Genomic DNA, 27,319 nt, shown 5'->3' on the forward strand with positions numbered 1-27,319 from the left:
AGGCCCGGGCCCCTCGGTGAAGAGGCCTGGCAGTGTCTCCTGATGCCGGTTTCCAAGGGTGACGGCCTCCGCAAAGCGTCCCCCCTCCCCGCACCCTCGGGCAATGTAGGTCTGTGGCCTCTTCGGGGAGTTCCTTCCAGCTCACAGCAGGCCCAGATGGCGCGGGGAGCCACCCTCCCTTCCTCCAGCGCCACCCCGTGCCTCTTCCTCCCTACTGAGCCGGGATTGTTCTGAACGTCTTAAGAATCTCCCTGAGTGCCAGGAACTGTGCTGAGAATTTTATATCTAGTTATTATCTATTTAATTCTCTTTACACCATAATAAAGAAGTTATGATACCCATTTATGATGGGGAAGTTGAAGTTTAACCTATCACATGCCAAGGTCAGTTGACCATTTAACTCAGGTATATTTTAACTCTAGCATCCCCTCCAATACACAGTCACTTGATAAGAAAGTTGGTTTGTAGCTGGTGGGTTTCATGCAATCCCCACATCTACAGATGAGGACGCTGAGGTACAGGGAGGGGACCAGCCAGGGGCTCTGAACTGCTTGAGAATTCAGGTGTGGCCGGCACGGTAGCTCACGCCTGTAATCCCAGCACTCTTGGAGGCCGAGACCAGCCTGACCAACACGGAGAAACCCCATCTCCACTAAAAATACAAAAATTAGCTGGGCATGATGGTGCATACCTTTAATCCCTAGGGAGGTTGAGGCAGGAGAATCCCTTGAACCCTGGAGGCGGAGGTTGTGGGGAGCTGAGATCACTCCATTGCTCTCCAGCCTGGGCATCAAGAGCAAAACTCTGTCACACACACACACACACACACACACACACACACACACACACGTGAATTCAGGTCTAACAGGTGTGGATGCAACCCATCTCTGTGCAGAAGTTTGAGTTCAGCCACCATTCTGAAGTGGAAGGCCTTTAAGTTTTATGAAGCATGAAGCTATTTTTAGTCTAGCCATATGAGTTTTCTAACATACCTACTGACTTTCTCGTGTTTTTTACTTCTTTAGCTAACAGCTCCTCATGGGCTTGAATGAAAGAAGACCTCACTGAGGCATTGGAGTGCCAAGGACAGGGGAATTTGGTGATAGTGGTCGGAGGCTTGTGTTGCCAACAAAAATCTTTGTGTGCTGAGTTCTCCCCGAGGGCAGGCCAGTCACTAGTTCATCGTGCAGGGCTGAGCTGACTTTCAGATGGTCTTCATTTTCCCCTGTGACAGCTATGTCTGGAAGCTCCTAGCTGGCTGCTTCCAGGATCTATGATCCTCTGAGGCTAAAGAGTTGGGAAAAAAAATCCAAAAGTTGTCATTTGACACCACCTTTAGGACACTCACTACCATCTTTACATGATTTTGCATATGTCACTATTGGAAAAGAGCTTATGATTTTATTTTGTTCTCCTTCTGTGGTGTCAGCTGGGTCTTGTTTTTTCATATCCTTCAGCCTTGGCTTAAAAAGGGGGTTTTTGTGAGAATGATTCCCATTCATGAAGGCTGGAGTTCCCTGAAAAGACTGAAAAGTGCCTCATTATTAACTTTACAGAGACTGGAAGTGATCAACTTTGAATAGCACAATATGAAAAAATATGGGTACTTTTCTAACAGGTGCCCCCCAAATGAAAAAACGTATCCATCATTGGAGAACAATATGTGAATGCCAAAATTTTCAGCCCTGTAATAGATTACAGAAAGCATTTTATGTTGGGGCAGGGGAGAGGGTAGAAGTAAGGAGTGAGAGAAGGAAAGAAGAAAAATAGGAGAGGGAAGAAAACAAAAGCAGATGTCAGCCTTAAAATATCTCAACTATGGAAAACTGAAGTGTTGCTTAATTTATTCAGAACAGTTTTGTGAAATCTTAGAGGTGATTCATCAAGCTTCTTAACTGTGGTCACAAGATTTACAAGCACATAAGCACATAAGAAGTGATAATGTCATCAGAACAATTAATAGTAGGAAATGTTAGATCTAAATTGCTTTTTAAAGCATGTTTTTGCTTTCAGAGAGACATTCGAAATGGGGATGATTATTTTACAATGAAGATCTCCCTACCCCAAACAACCTCTTTCATCTATAATGTCAGCTTCATAGAAGCAAATATAAATTGTTCTGAGTTCCAGGTTTCATGTGTCTGGAGGGTTGCCAGATTAACACATAAAATTACAGGATGTCCCATGCAGTGTTTTGCATACTTATACCACCACATTATGTGTTATTTAATACTCATACTAAGTGTTTGTTATTTACCTGAAATTCAAATTTAACTGAGTGTCTTGTATTTTATCTAACAACCCTACATGCTGTGAATGTTTCAAAATTGAAGGTTGAGGCAGCAGTTTTGTGGGCAAGATGAGGCGTGACCTGTAGGAAAATGTTGCCACGCCACCTTCTGAGTACCTATCTGTAGCTGCAAAACATGTTAAGTGACAGAATGGGAAGATAAGAATCCAGAAGAGAAGTTAAGTAAGGCACAAGGTAGACAAAACAGGATAGCCAGAAAGGAAGGGGGTCCTCTGGAAAGGCTGTTGGAGGAGCAGGGGGAACAGAGGGAAAAGTGACATTGGGGCACTGAGAAATTTTAAACCTGGCGTGATAGCTTTCACAGATTGCTCCTTCTCTGGCACTGCAGAGTTGGAATTCGACGTTACCCAAGTGAGATTTTTTTTTTTTTTTTTTTTTTTTTTTAAGACGGAATCTCCCTCTGTTGCCTAGGCTGTAGTGCAGTGGCAGGATCTCAGCTCACTACAACCTCTGCCTCCTGGGTTCAAGCGATTCTTCTGCCTCAGCCTCCCAAGAAGCTGGGATTACAGGTGTGTGCACGCCTGGGTAATTTTTGTATTTTTGGTAGAGAGGGGGGTTTTCACCATATTGACCAGGATGGTCTCGAACTCCTGACCTCGTGATCCACGTCGTCTCCAAAAGTGCTGAGATTACTGGCGTGTTCCGCCGCGCACGGCCCCAGGTGAGCTAAGAGGTAGTGCCGCTGCTCCCCCGAGGGCGCCTTGCGAAAGCGGCCCAGAGTGAGCTCCGGGCTCCCCCTGGTGGCCACTGTGAGGCTCGCTCCCCGCACGCCGCCTCGCGGATCCCGCGGATTTCTCATCTCCCGCTCTCGGTCTCGGACGCTGCGCATCGTCTGCCTCGCTCTTCCTTCCCTCCTGTTTTGTCAGAATAGCGATTTGGAGCCCGCCCTCGTCGTGACACCGCCCTCCTGTTCTAGCCCCCGGACGCGGCCGCACAGAACTGGCCATTGTTGTCCCAGCTCTGGGACCACCCGGGTGGGAGAAAGGGAAGCACGGCCGCTGCGGAGGCCGCTGGACTGACGGCAGCCTGGGGCCCGGGCCGGCGGCCACCCGGAAGGAGGGCGCTCGCCTGGCCCTGCCGCCCCGCGGCCCCTGCGGCGGGGATCCAGCCTTCCCGCCACGCTTCCTCCGGGCCCCTTCAGCTCGCAGAACTCACACGTGTTTTCAGCACTGTGTAGATGAATCAAGGATTTACTTTTTTTTTTCCTGTGCCTTTATTCATAGGCATAGTGCGGTTAAGTGAGATTTTTTTTCTCTTGAAAAGTAGAATCCTGCTTGCGTGGGACAGTGGTGGTGCCAGTATGAATGTGGGAACAGGAGGACATAGACCCCTAACTTCTGAGGGTAGCATTTAAACATTTTATTACATGTATTTACTTATAAGAAACATTTTTTTTTTAAATATCAGCCTGAGGCCGGGTACAGTGGCTCACTCCTCTAATCTCAGCACTTTGGGAGGCTGAGGCAGGGGGATGGCTTGAGGCCAGGAGTTTGAGACCAGTCTGAGCAAGAGCGAGCTCCCGTCTCTGCCAAAAATAAAAATGAAAATTAGCCCGGGCGTGGTGCTGTGAGCCTATGGTCCCAGATACTCAGGAGGCTGAGGATCACTTGAGCTCAGGAGTTTGAGGCTTCAGTGAGTCATGATTGCTCCTCTGCACTCCAGCCTGGGCAACACAGTGAGATCCTGTCTCTTAAAAAATAAAATAAAATAAAACGTGAACCTGAAAAATTTTCACAGTTCCATTTGTGAGCGTATCTGTGACTACCACATGTAGGGATCTATGCCCACTTCCGCATCCTCTTCGTCATACTCTGGCTGAGAGGCACTTCCCTCTCCACAGACCTCCCACAGCCCGACGATTTGCTTCTCCGGTCATTGTGGAGGTGACCAAAATCCAGTGTGGGCCGCACAAGGGAAGGAAATGGTCCCGGCAGAAGGGAGCACTTCCTAGTGGATTGATTTTATGTGGCACTTTCCAGAACATCTCACAGGGGGAAAATACTGATCTGCGCAGGGTGGCCTTGGTTCCCTCAGTCTGTAAAAAGCCTTTCTTTTCTCAAACTGGTCATGTGAATACCATATATGCCTTCAAAAAAGTTAGGATGTATGGTTCAAACACAGCGATTTGTGTAAAAAAAAATTTTTTTTTTAGTCGTGAGAACTGTTAAAGAAGCTGATGGAAATGAAGAATTTTAGCCCCAGAGAAAGGCAAATGCACAAAACTTTCCCCACAATTTCAAGGGCAATGAACCTATTGAAGTCTTCATGTGGATGACCCAGGGGCCCATGGATCCGATTTAAGAACTTCCTCTAGGTGGCTGCCACCTGCAGGTAGAGAGGGTCAGATTATAGTCTCCTGATACTACTGCAGTCTGGAGATTTCATGAGATTGCCTGCCAATTCTTTTTTAAAAAGCATGATGAAAAGTGTTCATCCGTAAGTTGTTCTTAATGAACAGAGCAGTTGACTAGCGTAATGGCTGTTTCTGGAAATACCTTGAGATCTTAGTTTGCTCTTTTCACAAATGGTGGTAATAATCACAGAGATTAATCTTCCTAATTTTAAGATCAGACAGGAAGTAACTTGTTTGGAAGGGCCCATGGTGGCATTACACTTTTGTAATCCCAACAAGGAAATGATTCAATTCATCTGAGAAATCTGAATCTGACATGGACAAGGAAGTGTAGCCTGTTGCAGCAAAGTGCTCTGCTCACCTCCTCCTGTTTCCAGCTCCAGTTCTTGGAGTTGAGCAGGAAAGCGCGTCCTTACTGATTTTCTTGTGGCTGGCTCCCCCAGCTGGCTCTGCCAAGATTTTACCTTGCTGCGAGGACCCTTCCAGAGCCTGCCCTGAGCTTATTGTAATACTTCCATGAATGGAAAATGTGTTTTCCTTTGAGGAGAAGAATAACAAAACCATGCAAAGATGTTAATGTAAAACTATTCTTTTTTCTTTATTGAAAATACATCTACAAAGTAATGCTTCCCAGTCCACACTGAGTGCATGTGTGTGCAGAGCCTGTGATGGCTTGGCGAGAGGATGGGCTCCCTAGAGGACTTTTCCATAAGAAATGGTTAGTATATATATTAAAACACACACACACACTGTGTAACAGAATTAAGTTGAGAGGATTAAGTCTTTGCTCTACTAGTGTCTTTAGATGACAGCCACATACATTAACATTTGTAGTGTATTTCCCAAATAGAGCCTCGACATTAAATGCTTACTCCGCCACAGCCTAATGTTAATTTTTATATACAGAATGCTTGGGATCTATATAAAAATATCTCTAATTGTAGATCAGGGGATGTATGTCTAGATTTTCAGTCTGTTAGCATAATTAAGTCCATTCTTCCCCGTTTTCAGCCAGAAACTCAAACACAGCTGCTACTGCCTGACAGCTCCCACTCAGCGTCTTTGACTGGATATTCCTCAGGGGGTAAAAATTAATATCTAAACCTGGGAGCTGACTCGCCTGAAACTAATGCCCCTGCTGTTTTTTCTCATAACCTCTTTGACAGTGTCTTCATACTGATTCATCTTCTACCATTTATCTTATGGACACAAACAAAACAATAGCAAACCCCATTCCGACGGAAAGTTTTGAATGATTTGATAAGTGGGATTCCAAAACAAAGAAATATTTTGTTTCTCTCATTCTAAGGACTTTTGATTAAAGTAAAACACTTTCAAATAAGGAACTATCCACTCAACTCATGGACTTCTATTACAGAGCTCATTCATTTGACTTCTTGCAAATATATAAGTGGTTTTATATTTTGGTAGGCAGACTTCATGGGGCAATGATTTTGGACCCGAGAGAAAAAGTGTTTCAGGTGAAAATAAAAGCCAAAAAAAAAAAAAAAAAAAAAGAACCATTTCTGTTTTATTCTTCCTTAAGGAAGACCTGTACTCTTGGTGTTTTAAAATCCTTTGTCGATGATGTTGTCTGTGCTCCACTCTTTCCTAGCTCTTTACTGTTCCATAGTGTGACCACAAGCACCCCTGCTAGTTGCTAGTCTTCTGTTCTGTTTTTGAAATCAATCAAAAGTTGAGGAGTGGGGGAGACATTCTTCCCAGAGTAGTCCATTCAGTTTGGGAAGAGTAAGAAAGAAGGAAATACTTCCCCTTTGGGATGAACCGGGCAAAGGGTTTTATGAATAATCCCACTCTTGGAATGGCTTCCTGCTTGGCAACTTGCATAACCTGCATTTTGGACACAGGACCTGGTAGGAACCGCACACAACCATTCTGTCCTTAGTTCACTCCCATTAAAGTGTCCTTTCTGAAGCCCCATGCTCTATGGATGGTACTTGGCACAGGGTGTTCTGAGGGGAAATAGGGGGCAGGCTCTTTCATGACATCATAGAATGTCCGGGCTGGAAGATACCACAAAAGCATCTAGGGAAGTCCCTCATTTTACAGATGAGGGCACTGAGACCTAGAAGTGAGATGTGACTTATTCAAGGCCACATGAAAACTGCGCCTTCTGCCCCGCTTCACAGCTGTGCCAGATGTATGTGCACCGAGCTACTAATGAAATAAGTATGCCAGTCAGAAGAGAAAGGGACAAAATCTTACTGTCCAACTGATAACCGGTTGTAATTCAAGTTGTGAATATTTTGAAACTAAAACTCAATTGTATTCTGAAAGATTTTTAAATTTCAAAAATTGATTTTAAAATGTTTTTAGCCTATTATTTGTTTCTTGAACTTATATTAAAAAAAATCACATTCACAAGATTATGTGCCACATAAACTTGTAAGATCTGATCTTAGAAGATCTGATCAAGATTATTTTTGATCTTGGTACCTTATTAGGTAAGACTAACATGAAAAGATTTAAAAATTTCAATTGTGGGATGAAAATTATATACTTTGGCCACTGCAGAATCCTCCCTTTTGTTTTTTGAAGGATTACTTTCCAATCTTATGAGAAGGGAGGAAAGGGGAGATAAGGGGCTTGCTGGAGAGAATGAGCCATAACAAGATGGAAAGATTTTATAATGGATTTTAACACCTGGTGCTCAAGAAAGCCTTTCTTTTTGTTAGTCTACATCTTGGTTTCACTGTCGATGGGTTTCTCAGTTTCACTGTCCTGTGCAATCAGCTGATATGGTTTCTTCATTTCATTCTCTTCAATCACTGAGTTACCCATTTCAACATCTCGGTTCTTCAGTTCATGTCGTGACAAGTGCTCCACAATCCCAGCTCCCAGGGAGTCTCCCAGTACGTTGGTGGTGGTCCGGAGGCGATCCCTGTGGGTAGGGTGGGGAGGAGGGAAAAATGAGGCTCTCACGAGCAACACAACACAAGGTTTCAACGTACACTAGGAACTGGCCAGGGAAGCACCTCTTACAATTCAGTTTGGTGTATCTACCAACTGCAAGATTACATAATAGACACATGATGTTCATAATAGTAGCTATTAAAAGTTATAAGGCCATATAGATGATGGATGTTCAGTTATCAGTCTGACTGTAGTGAGGGTTCCAACAGTGGGGAACAGCCCTTCTCTTTATGCTATTCTCATAATAATACTGAGATGTCATTTGTCCCTCTCACTCTCATTTTCTGATGAATATATAGCGGAGTTTTGCAAAGACCACATGCGTGATGTCACAACTTTCTGAAGCAGTTGTGAAACTGCAGAAACAGTTGGGAAACTCCAACCGTCTTGTATTAAGCCAAACATTAAGGAATTCAAAATACAAAATAGTGCCACTCTTTTCACTAAATTTTGGGTTTGAGGTTGGGCACGGTAGCTCACACCTGTAATCTCAGCACTTTGGGAGGCTGAAGTGGGTGGATCACTTGAGGTCAGGAGTTTGAGACCAGCTTGGCCAACATGGTGAAATCCCGTCTCTACTAAAAATATAAAAATTAGCTGGGCATGGTGGTGGGTGCCTGTAATCCCAGCTACTCAGGAGGTTGAGGCAGAAGAATTGCTTGAACCTGGGAGGTGGAGGTTGCAGTGCATCAAGACCGTGCCATTGCATTCCAGCCTGGGCAACAAGAGCGGAGCTTCGTCTCAAAATAAATAAATAAATAAATAAAATTTGGGGGTAAAAAATGGTAATTTTTTTTTGCAAAAAAATGCTATTTATGTTAGCATATACCACCTTTTTGTTTAAAGGTGACAGTAATACATTCATTTTATTGATTTATCCTTTTTTTTTGAGATGGAGCCTTGCCCTGTCACCTAGGCTGGAGTGCAATGGCATGATCTCAGTTCACTGCAACCTCTGCTTCTCAGGTTCAAGCGATTCTCCTGCCTCAGCCTCTCAAGTAGCTGGAATTACAGGGGCATGCCACCATATCCAGCTAATTTTTTGTATCTTTAGTAGAGACGGGGTTTCACTATGTTGGCCAGGCTGGTCTCAAACTCCCGACCTCATGATCTGTCTGCCTCAGCCTTCCAAAGTGCTGCGATTACAGGTGTGAGCCACTGTGCCCAGCCTATTGCTATCTTTAAATAAGACATTTAATATATTAAAAATGGAAACATAAGTTTGTCTAATATAAGTATGAATAGGTACAACTCATATAGATAAAATGCTTTTTTAGTTTTCAATAATTTTTTTTTTTTTTTTTTGAGACAGTTTCACTCTTGTTGCCCAGGCTGGAGTGCAATGGTGCGATCTCGGCTTACTGCAGTCTCCGCCTCCCAGTTTCAAGCAATTCTGCCTCAGCCTCCTGAGTAGCTGGGATTACAGGTATGCACCACCACACCTGGCTAATTTTTGTAGTATTTTAGTAGAGACAGGGTTTCACCATGTTGGCCAGGCTGATCTCTATCTCTTGACCTTGTAATCCACCAGCCTTGGCCTCCCAAAGTGCTGGGATTATAGGGTTGGGCCACTACGCCTGGCCTAGTTCTCAATAATTTTTAAATGTAAAGATCAAAGACTTGGAGAACTGTAACTTTCTATGAGAGTGCTCATGTTAACTGATGCTGGCTGTGGGCCAGACAGCAGGCTGCATACTTTCTGGGCATCACTGCACTGAATCCTATGGTACCCCCAGGAGGTGGAGGGCATGGGCCCCCTCATTTTACAGAGGTGGAAACCAGGATTGTTGGGTAATCTGCCCAGTTTCACACAAGGCCAGGACACAAACACAAGGACAAGCAACTGGGGAGTGAATCCCCCCCCACACTCGCCCATTCTGGGGCTTTACTCACACTGTCAAGCTCTTCATGGTCACAGTTCTAGTGAACCCACGTTGGGTTCCAGCACCTACTGTGTTCTTCTAGGCATTTGCTTTGGGCATTCTGGGTAAAGATTTTCAAAAGTGGAATGAAATGTTCAAGAAAAAGGCACAGAGAATGCCAGCTGGAAAAGCGAGGGAAGGGGGCACAGGGATGGTCCTGCAGAGGTTAGAGTTTGAGAGTGTGGAGGGCACATTTCTTGGAACTTTCCCCAGATCTACAACTCCATTCCACTTAATGACACCAGCTCTCTTCCCACTGCTGGCACAGCCCAGCCTCACCGTGTTGGGCTGGGATGGGAAAATCACAACCACTGGAATGGGAAGCACAGAAGCAGGGCCCGAGCTGGTATGTGGGGCCTGCAGCTTTGTTCCAGCCGCCGTGGCGATGTGTTGTGCAATTCAGAAACAGCCTTGCTGATTCATGTTGGCTTCACAGACAGCAGGTTTCCCAATTCCTGAATGCTTTATGGAGTGAGATGTGTAGCAGCCATATGTGCCCCTCAGGCTGATAGGGGAGTGAGTGCACATGGTGTCTGGGGTTCGGTCTCCAGATAAGGACCAGGAGTCAGATAATCAGGACAATTTAACTATGGGCCAAGTGGCCCCTCTCCTCAGAGTTCTTTCTGTAGGGATGCCAGGCTGCCTGGTGCCCTAAAGTGACAAAGGGGGCCCCTCGTGACAGCAAGCTGGATGCAGGCCAAGCATACTCACAGGAACCAGTCCACCGCAATGATGAGTGTGATGTCGTCAGTGGGCAGGCCGACAGATGTCAGCACGATGACCATGGTGACCAGGCCCGCCTGAGGGATTCCAGCTGCCCCAATACTGGCAGCTGTGGCTGTGATGCTGTTAACAGAAGTACCAGAGCAGAAAACACTTTTACAAAGCTCCCCAAGTAGACCATATACCCTGCAAAAATATACACGGTGCCAGTGCCTGACTTGACATATAACATAAGAGGACCTGCTTCAGAAAAAACGTAAATGTGGTATTATTATTATTATTATTATTATTTGAAACAGAGTCTCACTCTGTTGCTGAGCCTGGAGTGTAGTGGCACAAACTCAGCTCACTGCAACCTCCTGGGTTCAAGCGATTTTTGTGTCTCAGCCTCCTGAGTAGCTGGGAATACAGGCACATGCCACCACACCCAGCTAATTTTTCTATTTTTAGTAGAGACAGGGTTTCACCATGTTAGCCAGGCTAGTCTCAAACTCCTAGCCTCAAGTGATTCACCCATCTTGGCCTCCCAAAGTGCTGAGATTAGAGGCATGAATCACTGTGCCTGGCCCATAAATGAGATTAGAAAAAAAAAATCATTGAATGAATCGTCATGCTAACGAATATTTATCATGTGCTTATGATGTGTCTTCTGATATGCTAAGCATGGCCTATTTCATTCGGTCCTTATACAATGACCCTTGTGAAGTTGTACCTATTATTCCATATTTTTAAATAAACTGGCAGCTATGCACTTTTTAATATCTCTGAAAGTATTTTGTAAGGCAAGGTCTAAAATGATGTGGAGTTACAATAATAATTTGTTTCTAATAATTCCCCTCTCCAAGTGGTGGGTTGTAAAGTTACTGAACATACATGATTAATGTGAAAAGAATCAAATTTGGTTTATTAGTTTGGTTTGCTTAGTTAATTCAAAAGCAAAATGATTTATGAAAAAAGTTCTGCAGTTTTAGAAATACTTTTTATGAAGCCAGTGTAGACCTGGCTTGCAAAACAAATGTTTTATAAATAGTAAAGTATTATCTATCTATAAGTGGTATTAATAAAGTATTAAATCTGTCACAAAAAGTATTCATACTGTCCCCCTTCTAAGGTATCGGGACTTTTAGCTGGTTTATGGCTCCCAAGAATAAAGACTACATTTCCCAAACTCCCTTGAAGCTTAGATTAAGTTCTGGCCAATGGACATGCCTGAAAGCGGTTGAGCAACTTGCAGCGTATACCACCTCCCCACTTTCCACTGGTTAAAATTTAGGGGTGGTGATGAGCCATCTGGGACCACCTGGATAATGATAACACCCTACGGACTTAGTTCCTTATACCACAGAACACCTATCAATCGGCCTTGAAGGCTTTGTGGAGCAGAGAGCTATGCTGAATGAAAGAGAAATACATTTCTATCTTGTTTGCCACTGTTACTGTTATTTTTAACTCTGTCGCATGCAACTAAATCTTTTTTAATAACTCAGAGCCTTTCAATCAATATGCCAAAATGTAGGTTACAGATGAGCTGAAATAATGATTTCCTAAGCCCCACTGTTACTACTTTGGGCTGGAGGCTTCTGGAACTCCCAGGTCAGTGAGTGACCTCTGGTCCTGATCAACCTTGTCCTTTTTACTCCAATGCATCCTACTACAACTATTATCATTTTCTACCAACACAAAACATATACACAGAGTCTAATAACTTATTTCTAAATAAACATAACAAATGTGTGGTGACTGAGATGAAAAGAAACCAAGAAACCAAATGCAGGCCATAAATGTGGATTTGAACTTGGTCTGGAAGTAAAAGCTGTAAAAGACATCTTTTTGGGGACAATGAGGGAAATCTGAATATAGACTGGATATTCCGGAAGTATTTTTAAGATTCTCCCTAATGTGATTATATAGAAAAATATCCTTATTCTTAAGAGATGCATGCTGAATTATGTACAGGTGAAATGTCATAATGGCAGAGAAAGAGAAAGAAGCAGCAAAAAATGGCAAAACATTCACAGTTTTCAATCTAGTAAAGGATGGTTGTTATAATATTCTTTCAACTTTCCTGTATGTAGGGTAAGTTTCATAACAAAATGTTGAGTGATAAAAATCCCCCCAAATCCCACTTATTTTGCTCTCCAAAATATATTTTTAATTACAATTAAGAAAAACCCACAACAATGAAGAGCAGATGCTGATCTGGATTGTGAGGCTTACAGTGTCCCATTGCCATTAGACTCATGGATCCCTTGTGCAAAAGAACTTTCAATAAGCAAAAAGGGGAGATTACATTTGAACATGGGTATGCCTGGTGTATCTCTGAAAGGATACAGAAGTAACCTGCAGGTAACACTGGTTGCCTCTGCAGAAGGAAACTAAGAGACTGGGGAAAGATATGGAAAGAGAAATAACTTTTCACTAAACACCTCAAATACAATAATTTTTAAAAATTCTCCACAAAAATCAGATTCTTGCTCTGCTTGTCAATGGGGTCTGTCATCTCTCTTGCACTGTCTAATCTAAAAATTCACGCAAGAGAAAAAGTTCATCAAACCTTTTTTCTTCTTTTTTGAGACGAAGTCTCGTTCTGTCACCCAGGCTAGAGGGCAGGGGCGTGATCTCAGCTCACAAGCAATCTCCGCCTCCCAGGTTCAAGGGATTCTTTTGCCTCAGACTCATGAGTAGCTGTGACTACAGGCGTGCACCACCACGCCTGGCTATTTTTTTTGTATTTTTATTGGAGATGAGGCTTTTACTATGTTATCAGGCTGGTCTCAAACTCCTGGCCTTAGGTGATCCACCTGCCTTGGCCTCCCAAAGAGTTAGGATTATGGGCATGAACCACCGCGCCCAGCCCAAAGGCCTTCTTAAGAAAGGGTTGCATAGAACTCTTTCAATGTACCTGATTGTAATAATCTGTCCGAAGTTCAGTTCAAAGTTGTTAACTTGAGCAATGAAAATGGCAGCCAAAGCCTCATAGAGGGCAGTCCCATCCATGTTTATGGTGGCTCCTACGGGGAGCACGAATCTGGTGATGCGCTTGTCCACGCCATTGTTCTCCTCCAGGCACTTGAAGGTGATGGGTAGGGTGGCCGAACTGAGAACGGTGAAACAGGGCATATCAGCGAAGCGTCCTGGTAGTTCTTTCTGTGTGTTTGGTCTTTGGGACAGACACTTCCTTCCTCTCCCATGTCCTAACTTAAAGGGAACTAAGTCAGCACTTGCATAAATGAGGGAGCGGGTTAAGAACAGTGTGGTCCCCCCACGGGGTCATTTGGCAACTCTCCTGCTTCTGGGTTCCTCTGTGAGGCATCACTTGTGATATCATGCCCCCATCATGACAGCCTGTGCCAAGTCACTCTGCCACTTCTCCCTCAAGCGGATGTCAACTAAAGAGAGATGTGTCAGTTGATTTCCAATTTGTCCCCACAAAAGATATGTAGCCCGGCATTCCCTGAATCCCAAATGGATGTGATTGGCATCAGCAGTGAGAAAGCTAACTCAGCATTCCTGGAAGTTTAAAACCCAGAACAAAATGGCTCCTCCTACACCCTACTTGAGGGGTTCTGGTTCAAGGTAACATTTCAGACTCATTTTCCACACATATCTACATACCTTGAAGAGGTTCCCAGAGCAGTGACGAGTGCTTGCAGCAACCCTCCAATAAAAACCCAGGGGTTTTTTCGTGTTACCAAGAAGTAGAGGAGAGGCAGGACGATGACTGCGTGGATGAGTAAGCCAACGATGACAGTCACGGTGTACATGGCAAGCTGCCCCCCAATCACGCCCATGTCTTCCATCTCCACAATCTTCCCAGCAATCAGGAAGAGGATGCCCACAGGGGCGTACCTGGGGAGAAGCAACGCCAGCTCAGTTGGTTTCCACCAAGCTAGTCCACAGAAATGTCCAAGTGATAAATAAAGGGGAAAGACAGTTGATTGCCAAACTTTCCTGCTAAGGATACTGTGGACTTCTTTTATCTCTTTTGTAAATATAAATTTCCCCTGGTTCTTACAGAATTGGGCTTTCCCCTCACTCGGAATTGCTCAAGGACGCAATGTTTTTCTCTTAAACTTGGGGTAAAAAATGCAGATGCAAAGCTCTCGGGACCCACCTCTGTCTTCCTAGCCAGCCCTTCTTTCACCACACCGGGGTCACTTTTCTGGTCCTCAGATGCCATTCCATCCCTCAGCCTGCTGCTCCCCTCCTAAGTGTCCTGAACAGCCAGAATCCATCATTCCAATATGCAGACTTTTGGAGCATTTTCCACATCAGATTCTAATTCCCAGGTTAAACCAAGAGGCACACAACGCTATGCCAGTGTCTCAGGTTTGCAGTCAGCTCTCTGGTTCAAGGGCCACTTTTATTATCGCCTTTCCATATCTACGTACCACTTACAAGATAACTTAGTACTGTTCTTCAAATCACCTTTTTTACTTAAGTAACTTTAAGAGGAAATTTTATTTTATCATGCAAATGCAAATCTAGTTGCGCTTGCCATAAATAGAAGATGTCCATAAAATAAATTCATTATTAAACTTAATAATGTACATGTATGGACTACTGCAATCAAGTTACAGGTGTTCTAATGAAGTCATTATTCACCACAGGCTGCTACTGCCATTTGTGAGCTTTCCCCCTGCGGACTGCAAGAAAAAGCAACTGAGTCTCAAAATGACTTCTACATGTTGAAATAACCCAGGTTGCTTAAAGGCCTCCCTGACTGGCTTTCCCTTCTCTTTGATCTGCGCAGTAAACCACACCAAACTCACATCACCAAACACAGAGAAGCCAATCACCCTTAAGGAGAAGGGTCGCCTGGGAACTGTGGAGGACTTGTTTCAAATTGAAAAATACAATGCTTCTTTCAAAAGTCCTTTAAGAAGCCAGGCCAGGAAGTCATAGGAACACCTGTTTTCAGGAATATATTAATTCAGCCTTGACTGTGCAGGCGAACGTATAGCTAGACAAGCTGCATGTGAGGTTCGTTCAGTGGCCTTGAATGGGCTTCTTTCATAAGAGAAGTGAAAGGTGGAGGCATTTTAATCCTATGAAGATAAATGTCCACTTTCATTCCTGCCAGGATTTAAAGGAGCCTTCCAAGTGGGGCTCCTGTGGAGACCGTATTCTGATCCGTCTTCGTGCCCAAGTTCATATCCATCTTGTACAAATTCCTGAAAAATGGATTTCTCTGGGCTTTGGTGGCATTACAGACAAAGGACATTTTTAATCATGTTGGTAAGTGAGTACTTTTCTTAGCAATGGATGCTTTCCTGCCTCAGGTGCCACGGAGGAGACTGGATTAAAAATAATAAATGAAAGAGAGGCAACCTTCATACGAGGCCTAAGCTAATCAAAGGCTTCTCTCCTTGTTGGGTAAAGTTTACTTTCCAAGGTCCATGTTCCTCTTGGATTTATAGTCTCTTCCTTTGTCTCCTGCTGCCAACTTTATTAAAGTAAATTTTGTTATAAACTGTGGCTTGGCTTTTAATAATCCTTTAAACATTGCAGCAGAATGGCCATTTACATTTCTTAGGGCTGAAACAGATGAGGAGCCCTCAGCTTTCCTGATGGCCTAGGGGGCCTCTCTGTTTGCGTTTCCCTTTACTGGGAGCACCCTTCTTCTGGCATGGTGGTATGATTGGCTTCCTCTGTCATCAGGTCTTAGCAAAGTATGTCACTTCCTCAGAGGCCTTTCTGCATCATCCAAGGCAAATTTTATGCCTTCTCCTAGGTACCGGCTAGTTTATTTTATTTTTTCACGGCACCTGGACTGAAGCATATGGTTGATTGATTTGTTTGTTTATTGTTGTCACCCTTAAAAGAGAGTAAGATCCGGAACATCCTTGTATGTTTTCTTTATTGCTATATCCACAGTGCCTGGCACTATATGCTTAGCATATACAGTAGACACTCAATAATTATATCTTGAATGATAAACTAGATACAAAATGGAGAAATGAGGAATGAGATTCCATCAGCACTAAGGTAACAGAAGTGACAGCTTTTGAAAACAAGGAAGCAAACTTATTAGGAGAGGCTTGCAGATAGGTTCGGGGTCTCTAGAGGCCCAGAGATTCATTTATTTTCCTGTGCTTACCAGAGTGAGATCATTGCAGTTAGCCCTCCTGTCTCATGTTGACTTCCTCAGGACAGAGCACATGTTGATGGCAATAAACATCTTGCACATAACATGTACAGCAAATGGAAATACATACCACATTATTACTGCTACCAGTCTCATGATGGCTTCGTTAAGAGAATCAAAGAACTCTCTCAGGGCCTGCCCCTGTTCCTTCATGTTTCCAATCACAAAACCGAAGCACATGGAGAAGACAACTAGTCCCAGGGCATTGACTCCATTCACAGATCCTGGAACTGGGACCAGCTCCTCTGTGATCCGGGTAAGAGTCTCCATGGCCTCAGACACATTGTTTATCACAGCACCCACGAGCGTTTCGTTGGCCTGGATGGGCACTTTAAAGCTTCTCTTCTCATAGTTGGTTTTAAACTTAAAAATAAAAAGCACAATGAGCATTGTAGGTGACTTTTATTTTTTCTTTATATTTTCCTGTTGTCAAATTTTCTAAAATGATAGATATTACTTTGTATTCAGAGACTAGTGTTATAGAAAGTCTCTCTCTCTTTCTCTCTCTCTTTATCTAATCCGTGGAAAACTTCCACTACTTTATCAACATAGAAACATATACTGAAATACAAATAAATCATGTCACACATACACGTACACACACACAGACACACACACACTCAAATACATAACAAATGATAATAGGAAAGAGATATCCAGTTAAAGATGCTGGACTAAACACACACATGTGCTTTTGCTTTCTTCTGAAACCCTAATAAAATGACTACGATGGAAATTTTTTTAAACCATAAACCCAAATATTCACAATAATCCTTTTCTTTTCTGTGGGGATCATGCTATGGTATAATGAATAAATCACCTGGTATCCTTTCTCTCACATTCCACAGCTGTGAAACAAGAATAACGGTGCTGGTTCTACCTCACAGTGCTGTTGTGATGATCAAATTAAACAGACTATATGAGAACATCTTGTAAATTGTAAAGTACCATATTTAACGTCTGCTAATGGTGCTCAATGACAAAGCCCTTCAGGGATTAGACTTGGATTTCAGTGAGTATTCAAAATTAAAAATCCCTAAACAACCAGTCTCCAAGCCATTTTTGATATCATCAATTCTTTTTTTTTTTTTTTTTTGAGACGGAGTTTCGCTCTTGTTACCCAGGCTGGAGTGCAATGGCGCGATCTCGGCTCACCGCAACCTCCGCCTCCTGGGCTCAGGCAATTCTCCTGCCTCAGCCTCCTGAGTAGCTGGGATTACAGGCACATGCCACCATGCCCAGCTAATTTTTTGCACTTTTAGTAGAGACGGGGTTTCACTATGTTGACCAGGATGGTCTCGATCTCTCGACCTCATGATCCACCCGCCTCGGCCTCCCAAAGTGCTGGGATTATAGGCTTGAGCCACCGCGCCCGGCCTTGATATCAATAATTCTTAAGAATAGGTGCCTGATTAATAGCTGATGACGACAGCTCACTTTCTCCAAGTCTGTAATGGGGTTTCTCTTCTAACTCAAGAGATGGTCTTTTTTCCATCATCTCTTCAGTTTCTGCAGGGATGCCCCAGGCAGAAGATACTGGCCACATGAAACAAGTAAGCTCATCCCTCTACGATTTTAATGAGAGTAGGATTCCTGATCTTGATGGTGATCATAGGGAAAGCACCAGTGAGAGTAACAATGAATGGATAGTGAGTGAATCTAGAGTCTAGGGGAAGAGAGTGCTGCTGTATATGAAGTGCTTGGGCATCTCTTTACTAAGGGTTAATGGAAGACTTTCTTATCCACTGGGAAACAACTATTCCCAAACAAAGGCATGGCCAGCTGTCAATACTATGGACACATTCTTGAACAGTCAGTAGTACTGATAATTTCTATTATCAGCCACAAAAAAATTGGCCCCTGTCCATTTATTCCAATCAACTCTCAAATTTCTTTATTCTATTGGGTGCTTATGCATTTTATGGAATGTCCAGGGTAGATTTTCAATCCTGATCAGCCTTTCTTATGCCTCTAACTCATTCCCCTTAGACTCTGCAGCATACACAGAAACTGCAACCTTATTTGTATTCTGGTCTAAGCCAACTAGACCTGGGGAGAAACATTTTCCTTCCCTTCAAAATCCTGTAAATGCAACTCCAAATCAAACACAATCAATCTGCATGAGTCAGTACTTTTTCCATTTGAAAGATCTGGAAATCAGCATTTTTGATATCACCCAGGGCCAGCTGACTTACTGGAATCGTCAGCCCCATGGTGCTGGAGTTGGCTGGTTGGATTGAAAGGCACTTCTTATTTATAGTTATAGTTGTTTTTGAACAAAGAAAGTTAGATTTTGGCCTCAGGCTTATTTATTTTTTTTAAAGAAAGAATTTGGTATGAATGTTTCAATGTGTGCATGCATTACATATTAAAAATAGTCTTAAAAATTATTCAAGGGAAAAAAACCAAAGGGAGACTTACGTGTGTAAAACTAAATCTTCTACTAGGTTGGGGTTTTGTTTGGTTTGTTTTACAGATCCTAAGCTGAAGCGTTAGGGAATTACAACAGGAGTGAATTGACAGCATCTGGAGAAATGTTAGGGAAGTATTATTTAACCCAGAGTGTCTGTTTCCTTTTTAATATTTTGGGCAACAAAGCTTTTACATTCAAATGAGGTTAAAGTGAGCTTTATTGATTTTATCTACTAACAGTAAAAGATATTTGTATCCACCAGACAGAGGCAAGAGTTGCTTGTATATGAATTAAAAGGAGCTGGACCTCACTGTAGCCTCCAGGTTGGTATCTCATCACCCTGACTATTCCTTTCTTTGAAGCAGAATGGAGTAGCAGAAAGCAGATAGAACTTGGAGTCAATGCAATGAATTGGAATTCTGAATCTGCCACTTACTACTTGTGAGAATTTGTGAGTGATACATAATCCCCGTGAGTTCTTGTAGATGAGCTGTCCCGTCAGTGAAATGAAGACAATGATATTTATCATATTTATGTGAGGACTAAAAATAATGTTAGAGCCTGGCATGTAGCAGGATTTCCATGAATGATGATGCCATTCCTTTCTGCTTTAGCTCTCCCTTAGAGTCCATTAGTTCCTTGGTAGACTTAAAAAAAAAAAAAAAAAAAAAAAACAACTAGCCCATTAATATTTAAATAAAACCCAAAAATCTGAATAATGTCTCTAATCTTCTTTAAGGCAAGTTATAAATGTATTTTATATTGGTGTTTGCTTGCTTGGTGGACTTTTGACAGTGGGGAGCGGGGCAGGGAGAGGAGGGGGTCTTGTGATTAGCCTTCTTAACAATGCCAGACTCAATGAGCTATTTGTGTGCAAGACACACTGTGTCTGGCAACAGCTTTCAATACAAGGTAAGAACCATCCCTTCCCAAAAAATTTCCTAGAGAATGCTAGTGTTTTTAATCTAGTTGACAAGGGAAGTATTTCTTATAGCAGAGAAATGAGGGGGTGGAAAAAGAGGGTCCCACCTGGCTTGGTATACAAAAGAGGAATTTCAAAGGTGAGTCTGTAGAGTGTTTACCTGTTTAAAGCAGGCTTCTACCAGATTTGGAGGGAACATGTTCCTGCAAAGAAAATAATAGTCACTTGCAAAATTTTCCAAGTAATAAGTTTACTCCTTAAATTCTGTTTCATTACGTGTAAGGTAAAGATTGCATTGAATCAAGCAACAAGTGGAAAAAGAAAAATGTTAGTGGATTTCATGACTTGAAAAGGAATATATGGTCCTCCCTAAGTGTGGCCCATGTAGTTCATATTTTCAGGGGAGTTCACATTTGACTCATTTATCCTCTTGTCAGCCAATGGGCTTCTTCAGTCAGCCATGACATTATTAAAAACCATGCTACTAGGAATAATCAAAGTGAGAATGGAAATGCATTTTATCGTCAGCTTAATGGCTGAGTTATTGTTCAACAGTGGTCATTTTGGTTATTGAGCCATGAGTCTAGGAAACAAATGTTCTGAATCAAAAATTATGGTCAGCCTATGGAATTTTGCTCTCCAGAAAAGCCTCCCAAAGGCATTCTGGGGATTGGGATTTTGGCACGGAATTGCTAAAGCTTCTGCAGATCTTTGGTAGCCAATGGAGGGATGATCTACAAAATTTGAACTTGAAGTCCATGTGGCAGTGTTTGTTACTTCTTCTGAGACTGTGTCAAAACAGCGTTTGTATTTGTAGGGGGTAGACTGAGGTAAACACTCTGGCTGGGATGTCTGTCACCTACTGTGTGACACTGGCCAAGTCATGGCACCCATTTATGTGTAAGTTGACTCATCTCTTAAAGAGGAGATTGCATTAAACTATCATTAGGGCTTCAAGATGAAAGACTGGGAGAAGGAGACATGCTCTGGCAGTTATCTCAAGCTCAACGTTCCAGCAGGTGCATGTTATCAAAGTAGTATTTTAATATTATAAATTCTTGTCCCTTCCTTCCTACTAGACCATCCTGTTTTCTTTTTCTTCCTATCATGCTGTATGGGGTTGTTGCTATCAACCTTGACAGAAATGTGCATTCAGGAGATTCCAGGATAAATGCTCAAACCAAGTGATTGTTTGTGGGCAGGATACATTTGTCACTGGGGCAAGGCAGGGCAGAAACACGGTCCTCTGATGGATCAACCAGACTAGGGATGACAAGATTCCAATTCTTCAAACAAGGAGTAAAAATTTTAGAGAAAGAAAATGTAATATAATAAAATACTTCTAATCCAAACTATCAGTATAAAGTTCATGAAGAAATGGTTAAAAGCCTTAATTAATTGTATGAACTAAATAAAAACACAGCTATTGAATGTCAGCTTGGTATGAAATAACATTATAGGGTGGCTTGTTGCATACAGATCATTGTGATCAACTCCCTGAAAAAGGACTTTCAAGAAGAGGCCTCTTAGGGTTGGGTAGTGTTTACATACATAGAGATGGTGCAAAGTCACCCATGGTGGGAATTGAAAGGTGCTGCTGGAAGTATCCTCTGTTCCCCAAATCTCTTTTGACTTTACCTGCCGCAGACCCATTCCTTGAGATGGCACGGAGGAATTTCCTTCAGATTATCCACGGGGAATAAACCCTTTGGATAGGTATCTAGGATTGGCAACCCAGTCATTCTGCAGGTAAGTTAGCTGTGAATCTGGGAGGAAAGTGCTAGTCTTTGGGAAGACAGGCTGGGAGGGACTAAACGGTAGGAGAATGCTAAGCAGATGGGGGATCTAGAGGCCTGTGCTGAGATATTTTTCCTTTGTCCTTCTAGATTCACTCTCCTGGCCTGGGAACCTGGCCTCTATGGACCACAGCATGTGGGTTCTCTTGCCTTTTGGCTTCCTATTCCTATGGGCTTTGTCTAGTGCCATGCACTGACAGATCACAGGGCAGAGGGAATCTATATTCTCCCAGGGCTTTCTTTGATAGATTTGGCAGCAGCCCCTCTTCTCCATTTAGGGCCCCTGAGGCCCTTCTCTCCTGAGGCTATAGCTCTTTCTGGGTTCCAGTAACACCTCCGTTCCTTTGCCTCTTCATAGCTAAAGATGGTAACAAAATAGTTCCTTATTGTTAGTGCTGTAGGGGCCTCACCATCCTTTGTAGGTTCCTTTAAGGCTGCCTGCACCTTGGCAAACCTTCTTCAAGGTTCCTTTAGAGTATGTGATATGCTTCCTGCATGACTGAGCAAGGGCAGGTGTGTAGAGGAGAGAAAGCAGAAAGGTGCCAGGACTGAATTTTGGCTTACTTCACAGTTCTGCATAAGGCCAACTCTATTACCAAGTCTGCTTCAAGTAGTAGATAAGACTCATTTGTAATCAATGTATGGTTTGTACATAAAATAACATTAAGGAAGCCATTCTTTATCGTTTTATTACAGACCTGCCAAATTCTTTCTCCATAAATAGTATGAAAGGAAAACCTTGGGACATGTTTGACAAGATGATCTCTAGAGTCCCTCTGGGACCAAATTGTGTCTAATGCATTGTGCATAGTGGACCGTAATACTGATCACAAGTTCTAAATCAGAAGGGTCCAAAGAATAGGTCATACTTGAATAAAAACTAGCCTTAAAGAACAGGACTTATGAAAAATAGGTTAAGAATTATTAAAATTTCAAGCTGTGTAGTCGAGAGAACTCAGTGACCAGATTCTGAATCCTAAGAGCAAGGCTCTCAAAATCCTCCTCTCCTTGCTCTTCTCACTTCTCTCATACAAGATCAGAAAACAGATCTTTTCTTCAATTTCTGTCAGAAAGAAGTAAAGATATATGACCTTCACTTCAAGCCTGGCAAGGCTGGTGCAGTGAGACACCCCTTCCAGGGTTTGATCAGCTTCCCAGTAAGAGGGGCTTGATGGTCAAAATATACCTCAAAGGACGGGCTTGTAAGGACATACCTGATCAAGTCCAGGAAGGCGTCTGCAGCTGTTACTCGTACAATTTTGCCTTCTCTGTGCATGTTTTCCTTTGTGCCCTTCCCAGGATGGATGATGATAACAATGATTATGCCAATCACCACAGCAATGATGGTGGTAGTCATGTAATAGACTACAGCTCGCATCCCCATCTTCCCTGATGCCTTACTATCTAGGGCCGCCATTCCTGGTGGAGGCAAACAGAAGATTTTCAGGAAGTCAGTCCAGGGAATTCTCCAGTGGAAGACAATGGGAACAGCATTTCCTTTATACTCCCCTACCCTCATCCCACTTGGCAATGGAATTTCATACATGTTATGAGAACCTGGCTCCAAATTTTACCAGGTGAAGGGAAATGGCTGAGGCTAGGATGGCGAGGCATTGGTGGTGCCAGTGAAAATGCAGCCACTCATTTTCTGTCCCAATAGTTGATTCCACATGGCCAAATCAATACTGTTCTCTAATGGTCTAAAAATGCAGTCAGATTCTTTCCTAGGTTGTTACTAGTTGGGGAAGGTACACGTGTGAGTGGTGTGTGTGTGTGTGTGTGTGCCTGTGTGTATATGCCTGTGTGTGTAAAGAAGTACTTAAAGCATTTTTCTGGCAGGATAATCTAAGTTTACCTCACATTCAAGCACTGCGGTGATTCACACAAAGATTAACTGCCATTAAATTCTTTCAAAAGAATTATTTTATATATGTGTTTGGGAGTCTTTTTTGATGTTTTAATGCACAATTTAAACTATCATTCTGATCCCCTGCTGATCTATCTTCAATTTGCATTTAAAGTAGACATTGGGTTTATAAGGTTCTCAAATAGTTTCTCTGCTATTTCATTTCATTTCATCCAATCAAAAATTTTTTAAAAAATTATCTTGGCACAGTTCTCATTCTTGCACCCTGTCTTCCTCTACTTTGTCCCACAGGTCTGGGATGCCTCATCTCATGCTAAACTTCCCTCTTTCCCTCATTTTCAGGATGTCTTCAAAGCCTGCGTCAAGAAAGATCTCATCCTAGAGAAAAAAGGAGGCATAACTTTTAAGGTTTTCCTAATGGCTGTAGCTAATGGAACACAGTTTGATTCTTTCTGGGCTGAAAAACTACTGGAAAAGACACAAAACTCTCAAAAGATTAAAGCATCTATGTTAATATGGGCTCTTCTGTTTGTTTGTTTGTTTGTTTGTTTGTTTGTTTCTTTTGAGACGGAGTTTCGCTCCTTACCCAGGCTGTAGTGCAATGGCGCGATCTCGGCTCACCGCAACCTTCGCCTCCTGGGTTCAGGCAATTCTCCTGCCTCAGCCTCCTGAGTAGCTGGGATTACAGGCATGCACCACCATGCCCAGCTAATTTTTTGTATTTTTAGTAGAGACGGGGTTTCACCATGTTGACCAGGATGGTCTCGATCTCCTGACCTCGTGATCCACCTGCCTTGGCCTCCCGAAGTGCTGGAATTACAGGCGTGAGCCACCGCGCCCGGCCTGGCTCTTCTGTTTTAATAGCTGTATCTTCACTTTTCTTCATTCTTTATCCTCCCCAATCCCACTAAAATCCACTTATAGTATAATCTATTTATAGTTAAATGAGCTTTCTTTATTTTTTTTTACAATTTAAAATTGTGTTTCCACAAATGTATTAAAAAGTTACACTGTATTACAATAATGAGTATCTGATTCTAATGAAGGTTTAATATTTAGGTAGTGGCCCTGTTCACACATATTTAGAGTTTGTGTGAACTCTAAATATTTTCATATTTAGAAGATAAAGTACTGATAAAAATAATGTCTACAATTGCCATATAACTGGTTGGGTTTGCTCAAAAATCTTAATGGAAAGGTAATTAACTTAAGTGGAAATTGGAGCCATGATTATTTCATTTGTATTTGAATTGTATCATTTATAATTTCATTATAAGCCCTAAATATTTCATATGTTCGTATTTTTAACAACCTAGAATGCAGATTAAAAAGCAATTAAGTAACAGTCTGAGGACTTAACACCAAGAGGAATGGAAAGGAAACTTGAACTTGGGTCTTACATAACTAGGTTCAGTGCACTTTCTGCCTCTGAGAAAACCAGCTGCAGCTCCCACAGATAAGGAGGCCAACTTTGGCTTTGATGCCATGCACTTAGCCTCTTTTATCCTGGGCCACTTTCTCAAAACTCGGGGCTAAGTATTCATTTGTTAGGATGGCGCCACTTCAGCACTTCAACTGCGTTAAAAATGGGCTAATCTGTTCCCAGCCGAAGTATCCCATCCGCCCGCAGTTTCGTTCTCAGGTCTGAATCACATCTCAAAATATCTTGGCTTGGCTGTGTTCAGAATGATTTCTCCCAGAGGGGCACAGCTCTTTCCCATGAGTGCCTGAGCTTGTCACCACCAGCGCCTGCAATTCTTCCGGCTCTCTCCCTGTGGAACCGGCGAGTGGTGCAAGCACAATACGCCGGGTATCTCTGGGACCAGCGAGTACCAGGCAGCAGTATTTTCTTCCTCCGACATGCTTTTTCCCCCCTCTCCTTCTAGTCTGTGGTGCTGTTCCGTTCTCACGCCAACTGTTCCCTGACGCTCCTGCTCACTATTTTCGACCTACAGCTATTGGGGAGAGCACTAAGTGGTCAAGGCAGAGCACTGGAAACCAAAGTGGCCAACAAAGAATGAGGCTTCAATGTCCGTGCTCGCACCATGCGGAGAGGGACGGGGACAGTTATCCCAGTACCCACAGCTACAGGGCTGCCGACTCTATAGACAATTAAGTTTATCGGTTTTTTAAAAATGTTTAAAGTAAACACCAGGGTGAAAGCACTTTCTTCATACTCTCTAATTCTAAATAGCTAAAGACAACCATCAAGGCATTTTTTTCCCAAAAAGCACAGAAGGAGATTCAATAATCAAATCAAAGGTCTCACTCACCTCTGCATACTGGCCCTTATCCTTTGAAAGAGAATAAAGTAGCAGCTGCTATTGTTTCAGCCAAAAAAGGTAAGGGAGGTATATTCATTAACCACATCTCTGTGTGGGTGCTTCCCTTAAAGGAGGCTCGAAGTCCCACACAGTTACTTGATCACCTCCGTTCCAGGTACCCTGGCTTGGAAAACGAATGAGACCACTAGGAACAAGACAGTCCACTGTCATCCCGGCAACAGCAGGGCAGATGTGTACAATCTGTTCACATACGATGGCCTGTATACAGGCGGCCTCAGGAAAATGGAGGAAGAACTCTGGAAGACAAACCCCGAATGAGCAGGACATCGCTTTCCTCTCCCTCACCTAAACTCTGTGACCGTTTCCTTTCCCCAACCTCAAGAAATAGGAGAGTCTAACATTTACACCAGAGACTAAACAAAAATGTCAGAGTGTCTGGAACAAGGTTAAGGTACTAAATCACTTTGTAGAAAGAGGTACTTCAGCAGGAACTGCCCTAAATGTTTGGAAAGGAGGAAGTTTACAATTGAGCGTTATCACTTTAAAATACATGGGAGAAAAGGGCATTGGGATGATGGGGAGATGGGAAGTTACTTTGGTATGTAGGTAATTGTGGGAGTGTGTTACAACTGCCATACATTCATCTAAATACATATTTGAGAAACACATTCCAGAGCAAGTGGGAAAGATAACGATCTTGACTAGTTTTTCTTCATTTGATCTGGGCTTAGCTAAACTAGCCCAATTCAAGACATCATGACATCTTTATTACAAAAACCTGTCTTCAGAATCAACACCCCCCACTGAAATCCAGAGAAATACTATATTGTACTATTGCTACAAGTACCATAATGGCTCTTTTTGTTACAATGACACATGTGTATGTGTGTTTTGTCCCTTTTGAGTTATCTTTTGTCTGGTCCAAAGACTCATTTGCTAAGTCGTATCTTTGATTGATGGTAATAATCATTTAATTCCATGACAAATTTTATAATGCAGATATTGTTGATACTATATTGTAGATGAAGAAACAAGATACCAGAGAAGTTAAATAACTTGCCCAGTGTGGCACAGCTAATAAATGGCAGTGGCAGGATTTGAACCCACATTTCCAAGAGAGTATTCTTACTGCTATACCTCTCTTTTTATGGACAAGCTAGGAGTCACCCATGTTTTATTTGCTTGTTTTTCATGCTGACTTTCTCTAACTTTCTTGCATTTGAGCTAATTGCTAAGATGAGCCACTTGGCTTGAGGATAATTCTATGGAGGAATATAATTGTAAAAAAACTCCATCCAATTACTCAGCATTCCCTAAACCTACTTTGAGATCAAGCTGAGCAACATGGATCACCAGAAGGACTAGCTAGAGAGCTGGTAATATCAGTGCAAACTCTTCATCATCCTAGAAAAACAGCCCAGAGCATGTTCTAATGGAGGGTGGAGAGCCCTGCATATTTGCTAGCTGCTGTGAGCACTTAATCTTACTTTCTTTTCTAAAAATCTACCTATAAATAACCACTTATCAAGCAAGCAATCATTTCTGCAAACCTACTTCCATTCAACAATGAGTTGAGTATCAGAAGGAGACTGAATAAGACACTTTCTAGAAAGTAAAACATTAAAACTTTGCTTCAAATACCTGA

At 42.6% G+C, this 27,319-nt stretch overlaps 1 protein-coding gene across 1 annotated transcript in view; it reads right to left on the minus strand.

Annotated features, from left to right (window-relative positions):
• Positions 1 to 5,237: 5,237 nt before the first annotated feature.
• SLC1A3 (solute carrier family 1 member 3) overlaps positions 5,238 to 27,319 on the minus strand; it is an 81,549-nt gene continuing 59,467 nt past the window's right edge. Inside the window, exons 4-10 of the mRNA XM_003925918.4 lie at positions 22,737 to 22,941; positions 19,887 to 19,929; positions 16,462 to 16,754; positions 13,859 to 14,092; positions 13,146 to 13,340; positions 10,232 to 10,366; positions 5,238 to 7,566 (exon numbers count right to left, since the gene is read on the minus strand). Coding sequence (XP_003925967.1) covers positions 7,362 to 7,566; positions 10,232 to 10,366; positions 13,146 to 13,340; positions 13,859 to 14,092; positions 16,462 to 16,754; positions 19,887 to 19,929; positions 22,737 to 22,941 — 1,310 coding nt within the window. The 3' untranslated portion in view covers positions 5,238 to 7,361. The remainder of the gene's footprint in view (positions 7,567 to 10,231; positions 10,367 to 13,145; positions 13,341 to 13,858; positions 14,093 to 16,461; positions 16,755 to 19,886; positions 19,930 to 22,736; positions 22,942 to 27,319) is intronic.

This window comes from Saimiri boliviensis, chromosome 1 (genome assembly GCF_048565385.1).
Source record: "Saimiri boliviensis isolate mSaiBol1 chromosome 1, mSaiBol1.pri, whole genome shotgun sequence".
NCBI lineage: Eukaryota > Metazoa > Chordata > Mammalia > Primates > Cebidae > Saimiri > Saimiri boliviensis.